General features: G+C 46.4%; 1 protein-coding gene across 1 annotated transcript; it reads left to right on the forward strand.

Annotated features, from left to right (window-relative positions):
- Positions 1-544: 544 nt before the first annotated feature.
- CASD1 (CAS1 domain containing 1) lies at positions 545-25,254 on the forward strand. Its single transcript, XM_069959411.1, has 18 exons — positions 545-3,371; positions 6,254-6,350; positions 6,937-7,057; positions 11,056-11,100; positions 12,364-12,426; positions 13,122-13,166; positions 14,296-14,419; positions 15,087-15,301; positions 16,238-16,663; positions 18,173-18,262; positions 19,598-19,717; positions 20,066-20,222; positions 20,996-21,075; positions 21,725-21,826; positions 21,914-22,054; positions 22,927-23,004; positions 23,301-23,393; positions 24,328-25,254. Exons 1-18 carry the CDS (start codon positions 2,963-2,965, stop codon positions 24,580-24,582), a joined length of 2,661 nt encoding a protein of 886 aa, XP_069815512.1. The 5' UTR covers positions 545-2,962; the 3' UTR covers positions 24,583-25,254.

A 25,254-nucleotide genomic window follows, 5' to 3' on the forward strand; every position in this document is an offset into this window, starting at 1 on the left:
AATTTTGCCACTAATATAAAGTGCCATATGTGACGAAAAAACAATCTCAGAATCGCTAGCATACGTTAAAGCATCACTGAGCTATAAGCGCATAAAGTGAGACAGGTCAGATTTTGAAAAATGAGCCTGGTCTTTTAGGCGCAAATAGGCTTGGTATTGAAGGGGTTAAAGGAATTCCGCATGCCACAGAACAAGGGGGAGGAACCTGACGCTCTTCAACTGTTGCAAAATAATTCCCATCATGCCTGGGCAGTTAAAGCTGAAGCTGGGGGCTAAAGCTCTGGCTCTCCAGGCATGATGGGAATTGTTTTTTTTTTTACAACAGCTGGAGGGCGGCAGGTTCCCCATCCCTGCCCTCGGGGTCTCTCATACCCGATAATAACTCCGGCCTGGGAGACACCCGACGTTTCTAATTCATAAACAGAAAGCCGGAAACGTCTGCAGGTTCAATGTCCTTTTGCTTCATAAGGCTGATAAAACGTGAGCAAAGTTTACTGGTGTAAAAGTCTGGTTTTCCAGCAAGTGCTAGATCTCACCCAGCAGGTTCTGGTTGTCACTCTCCTCCCCCGTAACCAGGACGGAGCAGAGACAGATCACTATTCTGCAGGTTCTAGTTGTCATTTTTGTCCCGTGAAAAGGACGGAGCAGAGACAGATCCCTATCTTGCCGGTTCTGGTTGTCACTCTCCTCCTCCGTGAGCAGGACGGACCACAGACAGATCACTATCCTGGTGAACCTACAATAACCACACGGCTCACAGATAAAAAGTTTGGAAAGTTTCTATAAGAGATGAGAGGCCCAATCCAATAAGTGCATGAGACCTGGAGACCGCTGCCAGCCACCCCACCTCTCTGTATGACATCAGGAACATAAGACGAGACGGGAGTCAGGGGGATCGAGGACTGGTCGTGTCCCCTCGGTGGGTGTGGACCTGGAATCTGACGCTTCCTGTCATTGTATTCAGCAGAAGAGACTCAGACACAAACCTGCAGCTCTGAGAAGTCTGAGAGCGCTGCACCAAGCGGTGTGCAGGGTGACTACAGGACTGGGAGCTGTCTCTTATCTACTGAGCTGGTCTGTCTCCTTCTGAGGAAACCCAGAGTGCACCAGTGACAACTACAGACTGACTGCAGCCGAGAGTGTCTCTGACCAAGTGCAAGATTGACAACTACAAACAGACTGCAGCCGAGAGTGTCTCTGAACAAGTGCAAGAGTGACAACTACAAACAGACTGCAGCCGAGAGTGTCTCTGAACAAGTGCAAGAGTGACAACTACAAACAGATTGCAGCCGAGAGTGTCTCTGACCAAGCGCAAGAGTGACAACTACAGACTGACTGCAGCCGAGAGTGTCTCTGACCAAGTGCAAGATTGACAACTACAAACAGACTGCAGCCGAGAGTGTCTCTGAACAAGCGCAAGAGTGACAACTACAGACTGCAGCTGAGAGTGTCTCTGAACAAGCGCAAGAGTGACAACTACAGACTGCAGCTGAGAGTGTCTCTGACCAAGCGCAAGAGTGACAACTACAGAAAGACTGCAGCCGAGAGAGTGTCTCTGAACAAGTGCAAGAGTGACAACTGGGGGAACCGGAGTGACGACTACAGACTGCAACCAAATCTGAGTCCATTATAATGAGACAACCTACAGGGTACAACGAAGAGACAACCCCCAAACAGACAAAACCTGAGTGACCACTACAATCAGTGAGATAGAAGCCATTGGAGAGCAACAGAGAGACGGCCCCCACTGGAGAGCAACAGAGAGGCGGCCACCACTGGAGAGCAACCGAGAGGCGGCCACCACTGGAGAGCAACCGAGAGGCGGCCACCACTGGAGAGCAACCGAGAGGCGGCCACCACTGGAGAGCAACCGAGAGGCGGCCACCACTGGAGAGCAACCGAGAGGCGGCCACCACTGGACACTAACTGAGAGACAGCCACCACTGGAGAGCAACCGAGAGGCGAACACCACTGGAGAGCAACCGAGAGACGGACACCACTGGACACTAACTGAGAGACGGCCACCACTGGAGAGCAACCGAGAGACGGACACCACTGGAGAGCAACCGAGAGACGGCCACCACTGGAGAGCAACCGAGAGACGGCCACCACTGGAGAGCAACCGAGAGGCGGACACCACTGGAGAGCAACCGAGAGACGGACACCACTGGACACTAACTGAGAGACGGCAACCACTGGAGAGCAACCGAGAGACGGCCACCACTGGAGAGCAACCGAGAGACGGCCACCACTGGAGAGCAACCGAGAGACAGCCACTACTAGAGAGCAACCGAGAGACAGCCACCACTGGAGAGAAACCGAGAGACGGCCACCACTGGAAAGCAACCGAGAGACGGACACCACTGGAGAGCAACTGAGAGACGGCCACCACTGGACACTAACTGAGAGACGGCCACCACTGGACACTAACTGAGAGACGGCCACCACTGGACACTAACTGAGAGACAGCCACCACTGGAGAGCAACAGAGAGACAGCCACCACTGGACACTAACTGAGAGACGGCCACCACTGGACACTAACAGAGAGACAGCCACCACTGGAGAGCAACAGAGAGACAGCCACCACTGGACACTAACTGAGAGACGGCCACCACTGGACACTAACAGAGAGACAGCCACCACTGGAGAGCAACTGAGAGACAGCCACCACTGGAGAGCAACTGAGAGACAGCCACCACTGGACACTGAGAGACGGCCACTACTGGACACTAACTGAGAGACAGCCACTACTAGAGAGCAACCAAGAGTCTTCAAAGGGCAACTAAGTGACCATCCCTTCTGCTACAGGAGACTGACTGCCTCTCCCCCACAGCTGTCTACACTTCATAGTTGACTGTCTCTCTCCCTCACAGCTGACTGTCTACACCTCAGAGTTGACTGTCTCTCTCCCTCACAGCTGACTGTCTCTCTCCCTCACAGCTGTCTCTCCCGCTTCCCGCCATGTCTCAGGCGGACACCGGCTCCGCCGCCGCCGCGGGCCACCAGAGGATTCGCACCTCATCCATCGACGAGCCCGAAGCCCCCAAGAAAAAGCGAAACCACGTGACAGAGACCCCCGAGGAGGAGCAGCCCCTGATAGAGACCTCCGAAGACCCCGCCCCCTCTGCTGCCGATCCCGCCGCAGTCCCCGCCCCCTCCTCCTTCCAGCCGCTCTGCTGCCCCCAGGCGGCCGGCAGCACCATTGTACGCTGCTGTCATGGAGGAGCCAAGATGGCGGCCCTGGCCTACAACCTGGGCAAGCGGGAAATCAACCAGCACTTCAGTGTGAGGAACGCCAAGCTGCTGGCCCTGGGGGCGGCGCTGCTCATCTCCGCCTGCCATGCCGTCTTCTGGGGCTCCTCATCTCACGGTAAGTGCTCCCCATCACCCGCCCGTGTCGTGACAGCTCAGCCTGCTAGTATGGGGACAGCTTAGCCTGCTAGTATCGGGACAGCTTAGCCTGCTAGTATCGGGACAGCTTAGCCTGCTAGTATCGCGACAGCTCGGCCCGCTACTATAGGGACAGCTCAGCCGGCTACTATGGGGACAGCTCAGCCCTCTACTATGGGGACAGCTCAGCCCGCTACTATAGGGACGGCTCAGCCCGCTACTATGGGGACGGCTCAGCCCGCTACTATGGGGACGGCTCAGCCCGCTACTATAGGGACAGCTCAGCCTGCTAGTATGGGGACAGCTCAGCCCGCTACTATAGGGACAGCTCAGCCCTCTACTATGGGGACGGCTCAGCCCGCTACTATGGGGACAGCTCAGCCCTCTACTATGGGGACGGCTCAGCCCGCCAGTATGGGGACGGCTCAGCCCGCTACTATGGGGACGGCTCAGCCCGCCACTGTGGGGACGGCTCAGCCCGCCACTGTGGGGACGGCTCAGCCCCCCACTGTGGGGACGGCTCAGCCCGCCACTGTGGGGACGGCTCAGCCTCCTCCCGTGCCTTTGTTATGACAGCTGCTCCTCCTCCTCCGCCCATATCGGGACTGGGAATAGCGGCCTCCACCTGTCACGACTGTAGCGCTATCGTGTGTGACCGGGGGGCCCTAACATCCTGAGGGGCCCCTACACATACATGCCGGGGACGGGGGGCCCCTACACATACATGCCGGGGACGGGGGGCCCCTACACATACATGCTGGGGACGGGGGGCCCCTACACATACATGCTGGGGACGGGGGGCCCCTACACATACATGCTGGGGACGGGGGGCCCCTACACATACATGCTGGGGACAGGGGGCCCCTACACATACATGCATTGTTTACGATAAGGTTGTGTCCGGGTGTCCTCGTAGACCTCAGTATAAACCCCGTCCGTCTAACCTACAATTGGGTTCTTCTTAGGTCGGGTTCACACTGTGTTTTTGCAATCCGTGATGGAAAAAAATGGATGCGGTTGTGCGTCATCCGTTTGGATCCGTTTTCCATTGACTTCCATTATAAAACAGAACGGACGGATGCGCTTTTTTAAAAAAAATTTTTTAATAGTGTTGACTACGTTTGTTTTTTTTTTCCGTTAAAAAGTAACCAATTAAAAATGGATACGTTGAACGGATTGCAAAAACACAATGTGAACCCGGCCTTATCTGTATACATTGTCGCCTATAGATGACAGGTTACACCACGTGGTTGGCGACACGGTGGGAAATATGCTGGAAGGTTTTACGCTGATTTTTTTAGTGTTCACACAAGTGACGTCCAACCTGCCACCCTTCCAGCTGGTGCCCAACTACAACTCCCAGCATACTAAAGCTGTGGCTGTCCAGGCATGCTGGGAATTGTAGTTCTGCACCAGCTGGAGGGCCGCAGTTTATCACCTCTGATGGCTATTGATGTCCAACTTGTGGCCCTCCAGCTGTTAAAAAACTACAACTCCCAGCATATTCATAAGCTGTCAGTGCATGATGGGCGTTGTAGTTTTGACCGCAGGTTCCCCATCGCTGATCTAAGAGGCCAAAGAAGGAGCTTAAGTCTTGCAGTGCATGCTGGGAGTTGTAGTTTTTCAGTAGCTGGATTACACACTGATCTGTACCCCATGAAGTTGTATCCCAGCCTCATTGATGGCAGCTTCTTCCATACAGCAGAGCTAGCAGTGTAAAGCATGGCGGACAGGGAAGCGGCCTAGTCTTCTCATGAGACTGATCATAGATTTTGGAGTTGTTCACCAACATTTTTTTTCTTTCAAAACAACTGGTGCCTTGAAGTGCCAGAGATTTATAATTTACCTCTATTAAAAAGTTTCAAGTCCATTACTTCCATTACTTTTCATCTGCTGTATGTCCTGCAGGAAGTGGTGTATTCTTTCCAGTCTGACACAGTGCTCTCTGCTGCCACCTCTGTCCATGTCAGGAACTGTCCAGAGCAGGAGAGGTTTTCTATGAGGATTTGCTGCTGCTCTGGACAGTTCCTGACATGGACAGAGGTGGCAGCAGAGAGCACTGTGTCAGACTGGAGACAATGCAGCACTTTCTGCAGGACATACAGCAGCTGATAAGTACTGGAAGACTGGGGATTTTTCAATAGAAGTAAATCACAAATCCATATAGCTTTCTGAAAGAAGTTGATTTGAAAGAAAAATCTTTTTGCCGGAGTACCCCTTTAATGTAGGTGATTTTGGGTTGATGATTATCTGACGCATATAGGGGCAACCGGACTGATTAAGGATCGGGGACTTTGGATTTAAACATGTCCGCTCCTTTTCCATAAGCGCCTGGCGCCATCTTCTCGCCTCTCGTATACACTCAGCCCATAGGAGCGTACACATATATATGAGCTTGGCAGGAGTTGCAGTCGGCTCTGTGGATTAGATACATGATGTATCTCTCGTTCCTGTCGTCTCTTTGTGGGTGTTGCCGCCGTTCATTACTCTGGAATGTTTTAAGTGTCCTTATTACTGTAAAGCGTCCAGGATCTCACATCCCAGGGCACTTCTATGGGCGTTCCTGTGTTATATGATATACTCTGTAATATATATATAGCTTGCCCTACTTCTTCAGTTCTGGGACCTCCGCTGATCACATTTCTTTATCCCATTGTCCTGTGTTATTGTGCAGTGGGATAGCGGTATATCACATAGGATTGTGTTCACACTGTGTGGTATTGGGTGGATTAGCAGACGTATACCCCCGGTGTGTGACACAGTATAGGCCTACAATAGTATACGCAGCCCCGTATGATTATAGAAAGACATGGTGGATATCATCACAGGACAATAACGTCACCTTCTGTTTCCTCTCATTAGGAGATGACACGTGCGGATACCTTATATCCAGCGGCCGCTTCCTGGGGGAGAACGTATGGCAGCCGTACAGCTGTATGCTGCACAAGTACAGATCAAGGTACCGATAAGAAAGCGAGTAACCCCTGATGGTTCTGAAACCCGAGGGGGGCCAGGAAGCCAGTGTTTAAAGAAGCACTCCGATGAAAAAAAAATTGTCAGATCAGCTGGTTTTAGAAAGTTATACAGATTTGTAAATTACTTCTATGTAAAAATCTCCAGTCTTCCAGTACTTATCTGCTGCTGTATGTCCTGCAGGAAGTGGAGTATTCTCTCCAGTCTGACACAGTGCTCTCTGCTGCCACCTCTGTCCATGTCAGGAAATGTCCAGAGCAGCAGCAAATCTCCATAGAAAACCTCTCCTGCTCTGGACAGTTCCTGAACAGAGAGCACTGTGTCAGACTGGAAGAATACTTTACTTCCTGCAGGGCATACAGCAGCTGATAAGTACAGGATGACTTGAGATTTTTAAATAGTAATTACAAACCTATAAAACTTTCTGAAACAAGTTAATTCGAAAGAAAAAGGTTTTCACTGGAGTACCCCTTTAAGGTTTAATATCCGGCTTAGGGTTGACGTTCCGTCTGTCACTTCTTCATGCATTGCTCCTCATCCTGTAAGTGTGATCTCTCGTCCTTCTCCTGTAGTGACGCCACAAGCTGCCTGGGAGACAAGCGTGTCACCTTCGTGGGAGACTCCAGGATACGTCAGCTCTTCTTCGCTTTCGTAAAGATTCTTAATCCACAATTTAAAGAACAAGGAAACAAGGTGACTGTGACAATTAGGACTGTCATCATGTCCTCTACTCCTCGCGGAGGCCGCTTACATGTTAGGCTTCTATACACATAACAGAGATAACACTTAAAGGGGTACTCCGGAGCAACTGGTTCCAGAAAGTTATACAGATTTGTAATTTTCTTCTATTTAAAAGTCTCCAGTCTTTCAGTACTTATCAGCTGCTGTATGTCCTGCAGGAAGTGGAGTATTCTCTCCAGTCTGACTCAGTGCTCTCTGCTGCCACCTCTGTCCATGTCAGGAACTGTCCAGAGCAGGAGAGGTTTTCTATGAGGATTTGCTGCTCCACTGGACAGTTCCTGACATGGACAGAGGGGGCAGCAGAGATCACTGTGTCAGACTGTAAAAATGACACTAATGCCTGCAGAACATACAGCAGCTGATAAGTACTGGAAGACTGGAGATTTTTAAATAGAAGTGAATTACAAATCTATATAACTTTGATTTGAAAGGAAAAGATTTTCCCCAGAGCACCCCTTTAATGCTCGCTCTGCACTATCCATTCGCATGGGACAAGCGACCCCCATTCTCCTGATCCCTGTGGGTCAGGTCCTCACCGATCAGCTAGTTATCCTATGGGTAGATGATAAGTTTTTCTCTAAGGACATCTGTTCTATAGACACCGTAGACCGGGCCTAGCAGGTTTGTGTACATGGCACACCTATAGGTCATTGTAACAACCTATTGGCACCCTCCCAAATATGTGACAAAGGGTAAGGGGGTTCATGGGGTGACACAGGTAGCACCCCTAACCACTTAGAGCAGAGATGGGGAACCAGTGGCCCTCCAGCTGTTGCAAAACTACAATTCCCTTCATGCCTGGTAAGCTAAAGCTTTGACTGTGCAGGCATAATGGGAATTGTAGTTTTTTAGCAGCTGGAGGGCGGCAGGTTCCCCATCCCTGACTGAGAGGCTGTGGTCAGCAGAGATTCTTATTGTGGACCTGTGGGTTGTATGGCTGTGAGGGTGCTCTGACATAATTCATATTGAAGGAATTGTCTATGGCTAAAAGAAAAAAAATCCTTGAATTGCAGATACTTTTTTTTTTTCTTTTTGTATCTTGTGCAATGATGTTCTAAGTTCCTTACCTATACCTTACCTGTAAGGACCTTACCTATACCTTACCTGTATGGTCCTTACCTATGTCTTACCTGTCAGGACCCTACCTAAGGGCCCTATTCCACTGGACGATTATCGTTCAGATTATCGTTAAATCGTTCGAATCTAAACGATAATCGTTCGGTTGAAATGCAGTTAACGATTAACGACCGAACGAGAAATCGTTGATCGCTTTATAAGACCTGGACCTATTTTTATCGTTGCTCGTTCGCAAATCGTTCGCGTTGAATAAGACATCGTTCGGTCGTTCGCAATAGATACGAATGCAATAGCGAATAAATAGCGAAGAAAAAACGATCGCAATTACGATCATAAGTAACGATTATCGTTCAATGGAAATGAGTGAACGTTTTCAGGTCTTTCGCAATAGTGGTCGTTTGCGATCGTTAATCGTTAATGATATGCAAACGATAATCGTCCAGTGGAATAGGGCCCTATGTCTTACCTGTATGGTCCTTACCTATACCTATATCTTACTTGTAAGGACCTTACCTATACCTTACCTGTATGGTCTTTACCTATACCTTACTTGTATGGTCCTTACCTATACCTTACCTGTCAGGACCCTACCTATACCTTACCTGTATGGTCCTTACCTATACCTATATCTTACTTGTATGGTCCTTAGCTATACCTTACCTGTAAGGACCTTACCTATACCTTACCTGTAAGGACCTTACCTATACCTATATCTTACTTGTATGGTCCTTACCTATACCTTACCAGTAAGGTTCTTACCTATAATTATTGTAATGAGCCTAATTCTACCATAATGTTGTATATGTTAATGTTGAAGACAATGGGGTTTACTAGGCGGCTGCTGACTCTTTGCTGAGTGCCCGACCTGTCCGTCCTGTTATCTCAGCAGATTGTCTGGTCCGACCTGTGGCCCCACTTATATAAGTGACATAGTATAATGCAGGTATTACAGCCGGGGTCCCTGTACAGTCCGGTCTGACCTTTGGCCCCACTTATATAAGTGACATAGTATAATGCAGGTATTACAGCCAGGGTCCCTGTACAGTCCGGTCTGACCTTTGGCCCCACTTATATAAGTGACATAGTATAATGCAGGTATTACAGGCGAGGTCCCTGTACAGTCCGGTCTGACCTGTGACCCCACTTATATAAGTGACATAGTATAATGCAGGTATTACAGGCGAGGTCCCTGTACAGTCCGGTCTGACCTGTGGCCCCACTTATATAAGTGACATAGTATAATGCAGGTATTAGAGGCGAGGTCCCTGTACAGTCCGGTCTGACCTGTGACCCCACTTATATGTGGCATAGTATAATGCAGGTATTACAGGCGGGGTCGCTGTACAGTCCGGTCTGACCTGTGGCCTCACTTATATGTGGCATAGTATAATGCAGGTATTAGAGGCGAGGTCCCTGTACAGTCCGGTCTGACCTGTGACCCCACTTATATAAGTGACATAGTATAATGCAGGTATTACAGGCGAGGTCCCTGTACAGTCCGGTCTGACCTGTGGCCTCACTTATATGTGACATAGTATAATGCAGGTATTACAGGCGAGGTCCCTGTACAGTCCGCTCTGACCTTTGGCCCTACTTATATAAATGACATAGTATAATGCAGGTATTACAGGCGAGGTCCCTGTACAGTCCGGTCTGACCTTTGGCCCCACTTATATAAGTGACATAGTATAATGCAGGTATTACAGGCGAGGTCCCTGTACAGGCCGGTCTGACCTTTGGCCCCACTTATATAAGTGACATAGTATAATGCAGGTATTACAGCCGGGGTCCCTGTACAGTCCGGTCTGATTCACTGTGTATATTAAAGGGGGCGATTCTCATATAAACTTTGTCTGTCACCGTTTTCCTGATCTCATCTTGCTGTCTGAATAGGTACATATCATGTCATGGAGATGGGTAGACATCTTTATGCCTGGTATTTGCTGACAGTCCATAGTGATGACTCTCATAGTGATTCTCAGATAATGACTGTGTTACTGTTGTATATTACCTTTTCCTTCCCCAGCTTATTCCAAATTTCCTGAAGACTCCTTTAAAGGGGAATACTAAATTGTTGGTCCTACACTACAGCTAGTGGTAGGGACCCCCTTCATTAAGTACGAGCTCTGTACTAGTAGATGCACCTGGTATTGCAACTTATTCAGTCCTATTTAGAGGGGTACGCTGACGAAAATATATTTCTTTTAAATCAACTTTCAGAAAGTTATACAGATTTGTAATTTACTTTTATTTGAAAATCTCAAGTCTTCCATTACTTATGAGCTGCTGTATGTCCTGCAGGAAGTGGTGTATTATCTCTAGTCTGACACAGTGCTCTCTGCTGCCACCTCTGTCCATGTCAGGAACTGTCCAGGGCAGGAGAGGTTTTCTGTGTGGATTTGCTGCTGCTCTGGACAGTTCCTGACATGGACAGAGTGGGCAGCAGAGAGCACTGTGTCAGACTGGAGAACATACAGCAGCTGATAAGTACTGGAAGACTGGAGATTTTTTTTTTCTTTTTAAGCAAATTACAAACTTTCTGTGATCAGTTGATTTATAAGAAAAAGATATTCGTCGTAGTACACCTATAACCAAAGTTGCAGTACCAGTCATTACCACTATCAAAGGTGCGGCGCTGTGCCCTAGAATAGGCCATAACAAAAACACATGTTCATGAATCACTATACTTTACAGTGGGTCAGGGTTATCACAGGTGAGATAAAATCACGGTCAGTAACTGCGCAGTAAAACCCCTCTGACTTCAGTCTTCTGGATTCCAGGCTGACATTTTACCGTCACTCATACACTGTAGAAAACTTTTACTGTTTATATGAGTTTGTAAATCTGTCCCAATACGTGTTCTCTCTTTGCAGCATGAGAACATACCGTTCGAGCACTCCAGGGAAAACATCAAGGTGGTAAGTGCATTTTCTTACTTGTATAACCCAGAGCAGGATGGGAAGAGTTAACGCTGCCTGTACAGCTGATAATGGCCGTACATGTGCAGGTACCTTGGCGTACTGGCAGAACGGTATGCCGCCATTTACAGCAGTGTACCTGTCCTGAGCTCATTGAGTTTAAAGGGAAAGTGTCACCTAGATTTTCTTTTACTGATTAGAGTCAGATACTAAAACTTGTTCTTTTATTCTAATCTGTTTCTGTTTTCTGACTGTAATTTTTTTATTTCACTATTTGTACATTGTTATGAGGGCAGCCATCTTGCCTGGGTTGTCCTTAACAGCGTTTAATGACTTGCTTTACAGCAAGTCTCATGGACATAGACGACAATAGACAAACTCTGTCCCTTTGAGATGAATGTGAGACATTACTGAGCGTGCTCTGTGACCTGTGAAGAGGTCATTCCACAGGAAGCTGCTATTGTCCCCTCTATCTACTACTGGTGTCACATGACGCTGTACAGATCACTTTACAGCAGCCGCCTCTTATCATCACAGACACAACAGGAAGTCCTATCTATGTAGATAAGACAAAAAAAAATTTTAACGCCCAAAGTAATGTGTCTTCTTAAGGGGTCAAATGGATATTCCAACGCCAGAAAGTTAACCCCCGATCCTCCTCTTCTTCTTCAGTGCCATTTAAAAAGGGGAACTCTGACAGACATTTTTTATCTTTTAAATCAACTTTCGTCAGAACGTTATACAGATCTGTAATTTACTTCTATTTAAAAATCCATACTACTTATCAGCTGCTGTATGTCCTGCAGGAAGTGGTGTATTCTTTCCAGTTTGGAGAGCAGGAGAGGTTTTCTATGGGAATTTGCTGCTGCTCTGGACAGCTCCTGACATGGACAGAGGTGGCAGCAGAGAGCACTGTGTCAAAGTGGAAAGAATACGCCACTTCGTGCAGAACATACAGCAGATAATAAGTACTGGAAGACGAGATTTTTTAAGTATAAGTAAATTAGAAAATCTCTGGCACTTTCTTGCACCAGTTGATATTAAAGAAAAAAAAATTGGTGTACAACCCCTTTAAGTTTCAGTTCAGTTGGTGTCTATAGCTGAACCTTAGAAGGGCTCCTGATACTAGTACCTGCTGACTGCCTGCTGGGACCAGTAGTGTCGCCACAGGCGGGAGACCACTGGTTTACGTAACGTCTATGTTTATAATGACTGTGAGAGATTGGTACGTTACAAGTGACGCCATGCTGATCTTTCTTCTAGGATTTCCTGTGGTATCCGGAGGTGAACGGCTCCATGAAACAATGCTTCCAGTCTCTCATCGAGGTCAGTGCCGCCATTTCTCTGTTAGTTCTAGTACGGCTGTTCTGTCATTACGATAGGTGGAGATCTCTGGGCTTCTCGGCTCATGGGCCCTGACCTCTACTAAGCGATGCGTAATTTTCTGTGAGTTAGTCTAGCACCACCTGGTGTTTATACTGCATAACAATATGCACGTCCACCTACTGTGATTGTTGGAGGACACACACGCTCAGTCTCTGTCCTCACTTCCAGGTCTCGGCAGGGTGACCCCTCTCCTCTGCAGAGCAGCTTGTCAGGGGTGCACTGGGGTTTCTGTAGTGACATGGTAGTGCAGCTGAGAAGACTAGAAGTGAGAAGGGACTATATTATTAGCTGCCAGAGGAGGAAGGAGGCTGATTCTGGCCAGTAACACCTTGGTCAGGGGTGTCTAACTGCAGCCTCCCAGCTGTTGAAAAACTACAATTCCCATCATGCCTGGACAGACAAAGCTTTAACTCTGGCTGCCCAGGTATGATGGGAGTTGTAGTTTTAGTAACAGCTGGAGGGCCGCAGTTTGACACCCCCGACCTAGGGGGACACATGAAAGTAAAAGATGGAAAATGTGTTTAGTGTAACCCAGATAGGAAACCACCTTTAAATATGCAGATTTTCTTTTTTCAGGTAGACATGTTGGGTGTAGTCATTTCCTGTAATGTTTTCTTTGTGATTTTTCCTTCTAGAACCCATCATCAAAGCCCGACATGGTCATAGCTGGAGCCGCCACGGTAAGCCGGATATAAACCCTCTCATTGATGTGATGCGAAACTTTCAGAGATTAATAAAACCGCCCCTTTAAGTGAGATTATTACGTGTAATTGGGAAAACTTTCATCTGTGCGAGAGTCTTTTTTTTTTTTTTTTGGTCTTTTTGCTTTCTTTTCTTTTGATATAAACCAAAAATGGCACCAGCTAAATTGTATAGACAGATGTGCACTATATGACCTCATATTTGCATCCAAAGTATGATCACAGATCGATAAGGGAAAACTTAGAGTGGTTATCCCAAGATAGGTGATAACTATTTGTTGGAGTTTAAAGGGGAAGTTTACAAGAAAAAAAATTGGCAAGAAGTGCCAGAGATTTGTAATTTACTTCTGTAAAAAAAAATTCTCCAGTCTTCCAGTACTTATCAGTTGCTTTATGTTCTGCAGGAAGTGGTGTATTCTTTTCAGTCTGAATAGCAGGAGAGGTATTCTATGGGGATTTGCTGCTGCTCTTGACAGTTCCTGACATGGACAGAGGTGACAGCAGAGAGCACTGTGTCACACTGGAAAGAATACACCACTTCCTGCAGGACATACAGAAGCTGATAAGTACTGGAAGATTGGAGATTTTTTAATAGAAGTAAATTACAAATCTATTGAACTCTGAGGAGGAAGGTATGTCTCTTACGTTCCTCCTCGGCGCAGTTTTGGTGTAGTTAGCTGTGTACTCCACAGTCCGGTAAGACCGTTAGGCGTACTGCCCCCCCATAGTGCCGATCCATCCTCGGCTGGCCCACCTCTCTCTAATAATCATTAATGGAGTGGGCTGGATCGGTACTATGGGTGCGGGCAGTGCTCAGACTGTTTTACTGGACTGTGAAGCACACAACTAACTGCATCGGAATGGATCCGAGGATGAGGGTAAGAGACATGCTATAAGAGACACACCATCCTCCTCAGCGTCTCCTGTGCGGTAGGGACATATCAGCAGGTTAGATTTGTGTAACCCTTTAACTGGGATTAGGCTTTTGAAGTAAAAGGCACTCTGCAGGTATACGCCCGCAGTCGATTTTGACAGGTCAGAGGTCAGAGTCATAGTGTGAACCCTTCCTGATAGAGAATCTATAAGATAATTTCTGCTTTTTTTCCAGTGGTCAATAAAGATGAACAATGGCAGCTCAGAGTCTCTTGTCCAATACAAGGTAAACCTGACGGACACAGAACCGGTCCTTGGGAAGCTGGCTGACTCCAGTGACGTCTACTGGATCTTACAAGGTATATTTATATATGTGAATAGGATTGTGCCTGATCGGTTCATTCAGATCAATGTGTGTGGGGGGGGGGGGAGGGCTTCCTTATGTGGTGCTAAGAATTAAAGGGGTAGTTCACCCAAAAATATTTCTTTCAAATCAACTGTTGCCAGAGATTTTAATTTACTTACAGTTAAAAAATCTCCAGTCTTCCAGTACTTATTAGCTTCTGAATGTCCTGCAGGAAGTGATATATATTCTCTCCAGTCTAGAGAGCAGGAGAGGTTTCTATGGGGATTTGCTGCTGCTCTGAACAGTTCCTGACATGGACAGAGGTGGCAGCAGAGAGCAGTGTGTCAGACTGGAGAGAATACACCACTTCCTGCAGGACATACAGCAGCTGATAAGTACTGGAAGAATAGAGATTTTTTTTTTTTTATAGAATTAAATTACAAATCTTTGACACTTTCTGGCATTTTTTTTTGTGAATTTCCCATTTAACTAGTAATTTGCTGATCACTGATCCTTTTTTTTTTTTTCTTGAAAACCCTTTTAACTTTGCTTGAAACTGAGCTCTTCATTTTTCGTGATCCCTTCCGTACACTAGGGCTGCAGTAAATCACTTTTTATAACGTGTATCAGAATATAATTGGATAAATCTAAGGTTTTATTGATCACATTGTCGTTGACAGATCCCGTTTACGAACAATTGTTAAGTGAAAGTCGCAGAATGATCACCAATAAGAGGATTGACGCTTACAATGACGTCGCTGCGGCCATATTGAACGGCACCAATAGAAAATCAAGATCGAAAATCAAAATATTCAGCGTTTCTAGACTCATCTCAGAAGAAACCATAGAGCAATCCCTGGATGGTCTGCACATCCCAGAGACCAGCAGAGACATAGTGAGTGACAGAAAGTGGGGCCGTCCATTTGCCCGCTTGTTGGCTGATCGTTTCCTTTCAGTGTGTCAGAAAAATCATTGGCTGATCAATAGCTGATGCTTAAAAGACAGCTGATTAAAGTAAGAGGCTGCACGGACATCTCTAATGATATACATACAGCCCTGCCTGCTTGATTGTTATAGCAGATCGGCATTCCCTTACCTTGTGCATCCACAGGACAGTGGGGTACATGGGGGACTCTCCACAGGACAGTGGGGTACATGGGGGACTCTCCACAGGACAGTGGGGTACATGGGGGACTCTCCACAGGACAGTGAGCTACATGGGGGACTCTCCACAGGACAGTGAGCTACATGGGGGACTCTCCACAGGACAGTGAGCTACATGGGGGACTCTCCACAGGACAGTGAGCTACATGGGGGACTCTCCACAGGACAGTGAGCTACATGGGGGACTCTCCACAGGACAGTGAGCTACATGGGGGACTCTCCACAGGACAGTGAGCTACATGGGGGACTCTCCACAGGACAGTGAGCTACATGGGGGACTCTCCACAGGACAGTGAGCTACATGGGGGACTCTCCACAGGACAGTGAGCTACATGGGGGACTCTCCACAGGACAGTGAGCTACATGGGGGACTCTCCACAGGACAGTGAGCTACATGGGGGACTCTCCACAGGACAGTGAGCTACATGGGGGACTCTCCACAGGACAGTGAGCTACATGGGGGACTCTCCACAGGACAGTGAGCTACATGGGGGACTCTCCACAGGACAGTGAGCTACATGGGGGACTCTCCACAGGACAGTGAGCTACATGGGGACTCTCCACAGCACAGTGGGCTACATGGAGCTCTACTGCTCTTCTTATTACAGACCTCATAACTCTAGATGGTTCCTATAATACCCCCATGGATTTCCTTTCTCTCTCGCAGAGCGCCATGATCCTCATGAATTCCTACTGCAACAAAATCCAGAAGCCGATTGATGGTTCGTGCTGCCAGCCCACCCCTCCACTCACCATCATACAGAAGTTAGCTGCCGTTTTCTTTGCTTTGGCCATTGGAGCCTACGTGACAATCAGCATAATCCAGAGGAACAAGCACCGAAGGAACAAGATGTGTACAGACATAGAGAGCGGCGAGGAGAAGAAGCCGGCCACCGTCACCCCCGCAGCCTCCACCATGGAGGTCGCCCTCTTCTCCCTTTCCAAGCTCGGCCTCATCATGGCCTACTTCTACTTCTGTGATCGCGCCAATCTGTATATGAAGGAGAACAAGTTTTATACCCACTCATCATTCTTCATACCGATCATCTATATCCTGGTGCTGGGAGTCTTCTACAACGAGAACACAAAGGAGGTAACGTGATCTGCTGCTTGTCTGCTGAACGATGGCTCTACCAGCAGAATAGTGAGTGCAGCTCTGGGGTATAATACAGGATGTAACTCAGGATCAGTAATGTAATGTGTGTACACAGTGACCCCACCAGCAGAATAGTGAGTGCAGCTCTGAGGTATAATACAGGATGTAACTCAGGATCAGTAATGTAATGTATGTACACAGTGACCCCACCAGCAGAATAGTGAGTGCAGCTCTGGGGTATAATACAGGATGTAACTCAGGGTCAGTAATGTATGTACACAGTGACCCCACCAGCAGAATAGTGAGTGCAGCTCTGGGGTATAATACAGGATGTAACTCAGGGTCAGTAATGTATGTACACAGTGACCCCACCAGCAGAATAGTGAGTGCAGCTCTGGGGTATAATACAGGATGTAACTCAGGATCAGTACAGGATCAGTAATGTATGTACACAGTGACCCCACCAGCAGAATAGTGAGTGCAGCTCTGGGGTATAATACAGGATGTAACTCAGGATCAGTAATGTATGTACACAGTGACCCCACCAGCAGAATAGTGAGTGCAGCTCTGGGGTATAATACAGGATGTAACTCAGGATCAGTAATGTATGTACACAGTGACCCCACCAGCAGAATAGTGAGTGCAGCTCTGGAGTATAATACAGGATGTAACTCAGGATCAGTAATGTAATGTATGTACACAGTGACCCCACCAGCAGAATAGTGAGTGCAGCTCAGGATCAGTAATGTAATGTATGTACACAGTGACCCCACCAGCAGAATAGTGAGTGCAGCTCTGGGGTATAATACAGGATGTAACTCAGGATCAGTACAGGATCAGTAATGTATGTACACAGTGACCCCACCAGCAGAATAGTGAGTGCAGCTCTGGAGTATAATACAGGATGTAACTCAGGATCAGTAATGTAATGTATGTACACAGTGACCCCACCAGCAGAATAGTGAGTGCAGCTCTGCAGTATAATACAGGATGTAACTCAGGATCAGTAATGACCGGGTGTAATCCTATATTGGTTATTTATACCCGCCGTTATGTATGTGCTGTAGATGTGTAGGAACGCTCCTCACACCATTGTTGGTTTACACCTGCGTTCGGCCTTCGTCATTGAAGCCTAGATATAGCTATTTATTGCTCTAATAAGCATAGTTTTACAGTCATGTAAAGGGTGAAATCTCTGTGGTCGCTGTACTTTGTGCTGCACGTTGTACTCTCTGATACGTATAGCTTTTATATGAATCTACGAGCTAAAGGATGAAGAATCTACATAAAAGGAATAAATGCTTTGTCCTGCTGGTTTGTTAACTAGATATTAGATGAGTGTTCACACACAGATAACCCACTGGCCGATCTATGGGAAAGCCACATGGTGGGTCTCAGTAGTTTGGTTGTGATCCAGCACATACATCACGTATAGGAGCAGTATAGAGGTCTTTATCCATATAGTATTTGGTGCTGTTAAATTTCTTCCTCCTGTTTTTTTTGTAGACTAAATTGCTGAATCGGGACCAAACTGATGAATGGAAGGGATGGATGCAGCTGGTCATATTGATCTATCATATCTCCGGAGCCAGTTCTGTGAGTATTGTGGTGTGAGGAGTCATTGTACTGAATCACTTGCTATTGACATCATTGGGGCCCGGGTTCACATTTGCATTGGAGGCCCAATGATGCCTCTAGTATTGTAGTTAACCCCCCATGATGCCCCTAGTATTGTAGTTAACCCCCAATGGTGCCTCTAGTATTGTAGTTATTCCCCCTATGATGCCTCTAGTATTGTAGTTATTCCCCCTATGATGCCCCTAGTATTGTAGTTATTCCCCCTATGATGCCTCTAGTATTGTAGTTAGCCCACCATGATGCCCCTAGTATTGTAGTTATTCCCCCTATGATGCCTCTAGTATTGTAGTTAGCCCACCATAATGCCCCTAGTATTGTAGTTATTCCCCCTATGATGCCCCTAGTATTGTAGTTATTCCCCCTATGATGCCCCTAGTATTGTAGTTATTCCCCCTATGATGCCTCTAGTATTGTAGTTAGCCCACCATGATGCCCCTAGTATTGTAGTTATTCCCCCTATGATGCCCCTAGTATTGTAGTTATACCCCCAATGGTGCCCCTAGTATTGTAGTTATTCCCCCTATGATGCCTCTAGTATTGTAGTTATTCCCCCCATAATGCCCCTAGTATTGTAGTTATTCCCCCTATGATGCCTCTAGTATTGTACTTATTCCCCCTATGATGCCTCTAGTATTGTAGTTATTCCCCCTATGATGCCTCTAGTATTGTAGTTATTCCCCCTATGATTCCCCTAGTATTGTAGCTATTCCCCCTATGATGCCTCTAGTATTGTAGTTATTCCCCCTATGATGCCCCTAGTATTGTAGTTAACCCCCATGGTGCTCCTAGTAGTGCAAGTGTCTGGCAGCTGCCGCACTCAGTGTTGTACTATGTGCAGCACCTGCTGGACGCAGGAGGGTGCTGTGCATGGCACACATGCCCACAGGCTGCATCGGAAGAACTCAAGGACTCCTACCCCTGCTGTCAGAATCCCAATAGCCTCTTTTAAGTCAATAGGGTCTTTAGCTCTGTCTGTTGTGTTGTGGCTCATCCCGCTCCATTCTCCGCTGCCAAACGGTATTTGCAGTGGAACCTCCAAACTGATGCAGATGTGAATTGAGCCTAACAATGATAATGCCTGTAAATGTATTATTGTAATACACATGTAAGGTGATGCAGGATATAATACACATGTAAGGTGCTGCAGACCATCAGGATACACATCAGGTGCTGCAGGACATCATAATCCAATTCTTTCCTTTGAAGTCATTTGTTGTCAAAGAGGTGAAGATCTCTTTCCCTGGATATGATGCAGTGTAACCTTCAGTAACTGTTCTCTTCCCATCCTCGCAGTTTCTGCCCGTGTACATGCACGTTCGGGTTCTGGTGGCTGCCTACCTATTCCAGACCGGATACGGACACTTTTCCTATTTCTGGCTGAAGGGGGATTTTGGAATCTACCGCATTTCCCAGGTATTTCTGCTGATATGTACAGCACTGTAACCGTATGAACCATGCTTGTGTAGATATTCCTCTGTCCACTTGAGGGCGCTGTGTGTTTTAGTATTTAAATTTTCGCAAGGAATTTGCAGAAGTAGCATGCATGAAAAAAATATAACCCTGGCGTTGCTTAGATAGGCCCTGTAAGAAGAGGAATAAATATTAATAAAAAAAAAAATATTGGGGAAAAAGACAAAAACGCTTTGGCTGTCTAGGCACAATGGGAATTGTAGTTTTGCAGCAGCTGGAAAGCCTCCAGTGACCCCCCTGCTCTAGAAGGTTTAAGTATATAACCTGTTATCCCCTTTTTCTTCATCCTAGGTCCTGTTCCGCCTTAACTTCCTGGTAGTGGTCCTGTGTATAGTGATGGATCGGCCGTACCAGTTCTACTACTTTGTCCCTTTGGTTACCTTCTGGTTCATGGTGATTTATGGATCACTGGCATTATGGCCGCAGATTACTCAGAAGAAGGCGAATGGTGAGAATCAGCTCTGGCTTATGCACCTTTGTGTATTTGGAACAGCAAGCTAAGAAGAGAAGCACTCAGCTACACTCTTCCCCCAGCTATATCTAGACATACCGGCCGTGACATACTGGCCATCTATGGGGGGATCGCGTGCCTCCTCTCTCTGCATTGAAGAATGATCTCTCGGCCATGTTACAGGAATCAGTGACTAGGGTTATGCTGTCTTAAATGAGGGCAGCATAAACTAGTGACAGAAATGCTATAAACTAGTGACAGAACTTTGTTCTGTTCAGCTGTTCTCCTAATGTGCAGTAGAATAGGATTTTTGCCACGCCCCACCCCCCGCCCTCCAGCTGCTAAATGACAGGTGACTGCCTATACACAGCATGGATAGATAACTGCCAATCAGCAGCTGGTGGGCGGAGTCTTCTGCTTCTCATGAATATCCAGGACTACTGGGCTTATGCACATAATGGAGAGGACTACTTATTGTCCATGTTATTCAGCAGGAGATCTATGGATCAGCTGCACAGAAAAATGTAAGTGATACATTATTCTGTTCAGCTTCTCTGTCACTAGTATATACTACCCTGAAATAGGACACCATAAACCTACTGACGATCTCTCTGTGAACGTATACACTGGGGTGGATGGAGTTAAGTCTCTGCTGAATACTTCTGACCCTTATGTATATATCTCTGCTGAACAAAGTCTTGTTGTTGTCTTTTAAGGATATGGATATCTTATTCTGTATATGTTCATATTGGGGTTCTTCTCTCTTACAGCAAATAACATGTGGTATTTAGGCCTGATGTTGAAGCTCGCTTTCCTGCTGCTGTGTATCTACGTCTTGTCATGCTCTCAGGTACGGCTAAATCTACATTTTAGCTAGAATAGACGGGTATAAGCACAGAGTGGCGTACATTGCCATTGTACAACAGTTGTTTTAAAAAAATATATATATAGATATTTTTTCCCTCAAATGTTTTTGCATACAAATTCATGTTCAGTTGTGTTTTTTGCTACATGGCCGAACATAAGACTCGAGTGTAATGTGAAGGCAGGCCACACTTTCTGCCGCCCGGGCCCTATAGCAATTACGTGGTCTGCCTCCATGGTAGCTACACTACTGATTTTAATTGATCCTCTGAGCCAGTATTTCTCTACTCCAGTCCTCATGGCCACCAACAGGTCATGTTTTGAGAATTACCTTAATATTTAACAGGTGATAGAACTATAGTCAGCGCATAAAGTAGTATCACAGCTGTTTGTATGGGATATCCTTACATCCTGACCTGTGGGTGGCCATGAGGACTGAGAAACACTTCTGTCTGAGCCCAAACTATGTTGAGAACCTCATTTTTTTCCCCATTGTCAGCTACATGGATTGGATACACTTCCACTTAACCCTATCCGATGGCAAAATTTGTTCTTAGGCCTCAGGCGGACCTCTCATTGCAGGAACATGTTGCTGCTATTGTATATCAGGATAACGTGCCGTTCTCTCCATCCAGGGTTCCTTCGAGAATATCTTTTCTCTTTGGCCTATATCTAAGCTGTTTGAGTTAAATGGAGAAGTCTATGAATGGTGGTTCAGGTGGAAGTTAGACCGATATGTAAGTACTTTCTTACTGCTTCCCTAATGTGACCTCAGACATAATACACCACATAATCCTATTAATAATGTCACCTTTGGCTTGCAGGCTGTTTTCTATGGCATGCTGTTTGCATTTGTCTACCTGATGTTACAGAAGCGTCAGGTGCTCTTCGAGGGGAAAGGAGAACCTCTGTTTTCCACCAAAGTTTCCAATGTTTTGCTCTTCTTTTCCGTTGTTCTTTTTCTAGTAAGTTCTTACAGGTCATTCTGTGATAATCTGCCAGTTTTCTGGGACTATCCTCGCCATAGGCTATAAATTTCTGGCCCCCCCACCAACAGCTCTGTGCATTGTGTAGTGGCCATGTTGAGTAACTGCAGCTTGTTTCCCATTGCAGTGAGCTGCAGTAACTCACCATGGCCACAGTGCATAGACCTGTTCCAGCTCTGACTATCTGATCGATGTTGATGTTCAATCCTGAGAAAAAATTTAAAGGGTTGTTTTCCCGGTCTATTTATTTTGTACGGAGTTACTGGAAAGAGCTGAGTGCAGATCCTAGGCTGTATTCAAAACAAAGGAGCTGGGGAGCCGATCTTAAGATAGCCGGGAGGTATGGAGGTCCCAAATCTATCCTGTGGATAGGGTATAAACTAGTTGTAAGTAGAAAACCCCTTTAAGGTAACTGTGCTATAGCGCCTGTGCAGACTATACATCTCCAATGTGTCAGACAATAGATTTTGAGTAGTGCGCCCCTGCAGTCTTGTATTGGATGGACCGTTATATGTGTATAGATGTATGTAGATAGATGAGGGTATGATTGCAGGATCAGACTACACAGAGTTAGTTTGTAGTCTGTTACCATGGAGATCAATAGTCTGCTTAGGAGCTGTTTTGTTTTGTAAGCTACTTTATCTTTTAGGATGTATTAGCGCAATGTGTTTATCACAATATATTGTTCCATAGAGGGTCCTCAGGCTGGGAAATAGCTGTAATATGCCTGTGTTACTAGTATGGGCAGAATATATAGCGCTAAGCTTTTAGAGAGTCTACATTTATGGGGCTGATATTTCACGTTTTTTTGGATCAAGAAGATAATAGGTGTCCTCTTCTTCTCTCCTCAGACCTACTCCATATGGGCCAGCAGTTGTAAAAACAAGACCGAATGCAACGAGATGCACCCGTCAATCTCTGTTCTCCAGGTACCGACTGTTCTCTACAACTCTCTACCCAATACATACCAACCTCACAATATGTCTACTGTGGTGATTACATAGGTCTATTTGGTCTCTCCAATAGGCTTCCAATAGTTATCAATTCCTTCCTAACATTTAACAAGGGTGTCAAAATTTGGCCGCAGCCATGATTACAGATTTTCTTGTCTTACTCTGTTCCTGACCTAGTTTGAAATCTTTGCTCCATGCTTTACACTGCAGCTTTGCCTATACACATTGGCTGAAATCAGGAGGAACTAATGCCTTTCTCCTATCTTGTGCAGATTTTAGCGTTCGTTCTCATAAGGAACATTCCCGGATACGCCCGCTCGGTGTACAGCTCTTTCTTTGCCTGGTTCGGCAGAATTTCTTTGGAAGTAAGTATCTTTGTGTGATTATTTTATCGTGCTTAACAACGATGGGTAGACCTCGGCCCCTCCATCTGCTGCTATGCTACATTTCTCATCCTAGGAAAATGTTTTTTAGACGGCACTTCTGTGTCTAGGGTGGTGCTCGCAGTAAGAAAATGATGGTGAGTGCCGAGAATGAACTTTTACAATTCTCATCCTGGCTGGGCAACCAGAGGTTTAGCTTTGGCTGTCCAGGCATGATGGGAATTGTAGTTCTGCAACAGCTGATGGGCCGAAGGTTCCCCATCCCTGGTTGTAACATCTCTGATTTAATTTTCTTAATTTATGACATCACATTGACAGCAAAAAGATATCTTTTTATTTTCTTAAATCAACTGGTGTCAGAAAGTTATACAGATTTGTAATTTACGTCCATTTAAAAATCAGTACTTATCAGCTGCTGTATGTCCTGCAGGACGTGGTGTATTGTCTCCAGTGTGACACAGTGCTCTCTGCTGCCACCTCTGTCCATGTCAGAAACAACTGTCCAGAGCAGAAGAGGTTTTCTATGGGAATTTGCTACTGCTGTGAGCAGTTCCTGACATGGACAGAGGTAGCAGCAGAGAGCACTGTGTCAGACTGGAAAGAATACACCACTTCCTGCAGGACATACAGCAGCTGATAAGTACTTCAAGACTAGACACTTTTACATAGAAGTAATTAGCAAATCTGTATATCTGTTGATTTGAAAGACAATTTTTTGGGGTGAGTACCCCCTTAATATTTTGGTATGCTTATAGCTTAGTGTACTTTATCCTATTATGGAAGGAGAAGATTTGTTTCCCTTCCTTATTCTTCCAGACTAGTAGAATTTCTGATCGTGTCGTGACCAGTCCTGCGGCCGCCATACTTTGCGTGTATATGTAATGTATATAACATAATACTTTGTTTTATCTTGCAGTTATTCATCTGTCAGTATCACATATGGCTGGCGGCCGACACCAAGGGGATCCTGGTTCTCATCCCCGGCAACCCCATGCTCAACATCATTGTTAGCACTTTCATATTCGTGTGCGTAGCGCATGAAATCTCTCACATAACCAATGACCTGGCGCAGATCTTAGTCCCTAAGGACCTGTCGGCACTCACCAAGAGGTTACTGGGCATCACCAGCTTCTTTTTTATACTCCTCTTTTTATCCTCCGTTCAACATTAGCCGAAGGTCGGACTCCAGGAACTACGTCTACCTAACATCGCGACACGTCAGAGGACGCGACCGCGGTGTCACCTCCTGTACGGTACGATGCCTATGAGAACTGGAACTATGAGTGTGCGGGGCCCCCGGAGGACACTTGGGCCCTGTCATCGTTGTAAATACTTTTATCTATAAGCGTGGCCCGCATCCCGCGTCTCTCCCGCTGTTGTAACACTACCACTCCCAGCACCACCAAGTTGGAGACCACTGAGCTATAGGAAGCAAAGACGGGCGATGAAGAAAAATAAGGAACTGTACAGACAGCAACTTTTTTTTTTTTTTTAATTCAATAAGAATAACTTCCGTTTACATGTTTCTCCGCAAAGGAACGGAATGGTCCTCGCCACCTCGTGTGTTTTGCTATAAGTGTCGGAGCGAAAGCCTTGAAGGTGTTACTGACCACTGAAGCTGTGAAGAAAGGAGAGTCCAGGTGTATGGGGATTACAGTGTATATATGGTGCGTGCAAAACGGGCGTCAAAATACGAGTTTTAATTGTGTATTGTGCAATTAGTGTATGTGGTGGGTGTGTGGGTGTGTATGTACAGTATGTATGTGTATATATAAACCTTCTTTATTATCCCCTATGTCAGGGATAGAGAACCTTCGTCCCTCCAGCTGTTGCAAAACTACAA

The sequence above is a fragment of the Dendropsophus ebraccatus genome, chromosome 2 (assembly GCF_027789765.1).
Source record: "Dendropsophus ebraccatus isolate aDenEbr1 chromosome 2, aDenEbr1.pat, whole genome shotgun sequence".
Lineage (NCBI taxonomy): Eukaryota > Metazoa > Chordata > Amphibia > Anura > Hylidae > Dendropsophus > Dendropsophus ebraccatus.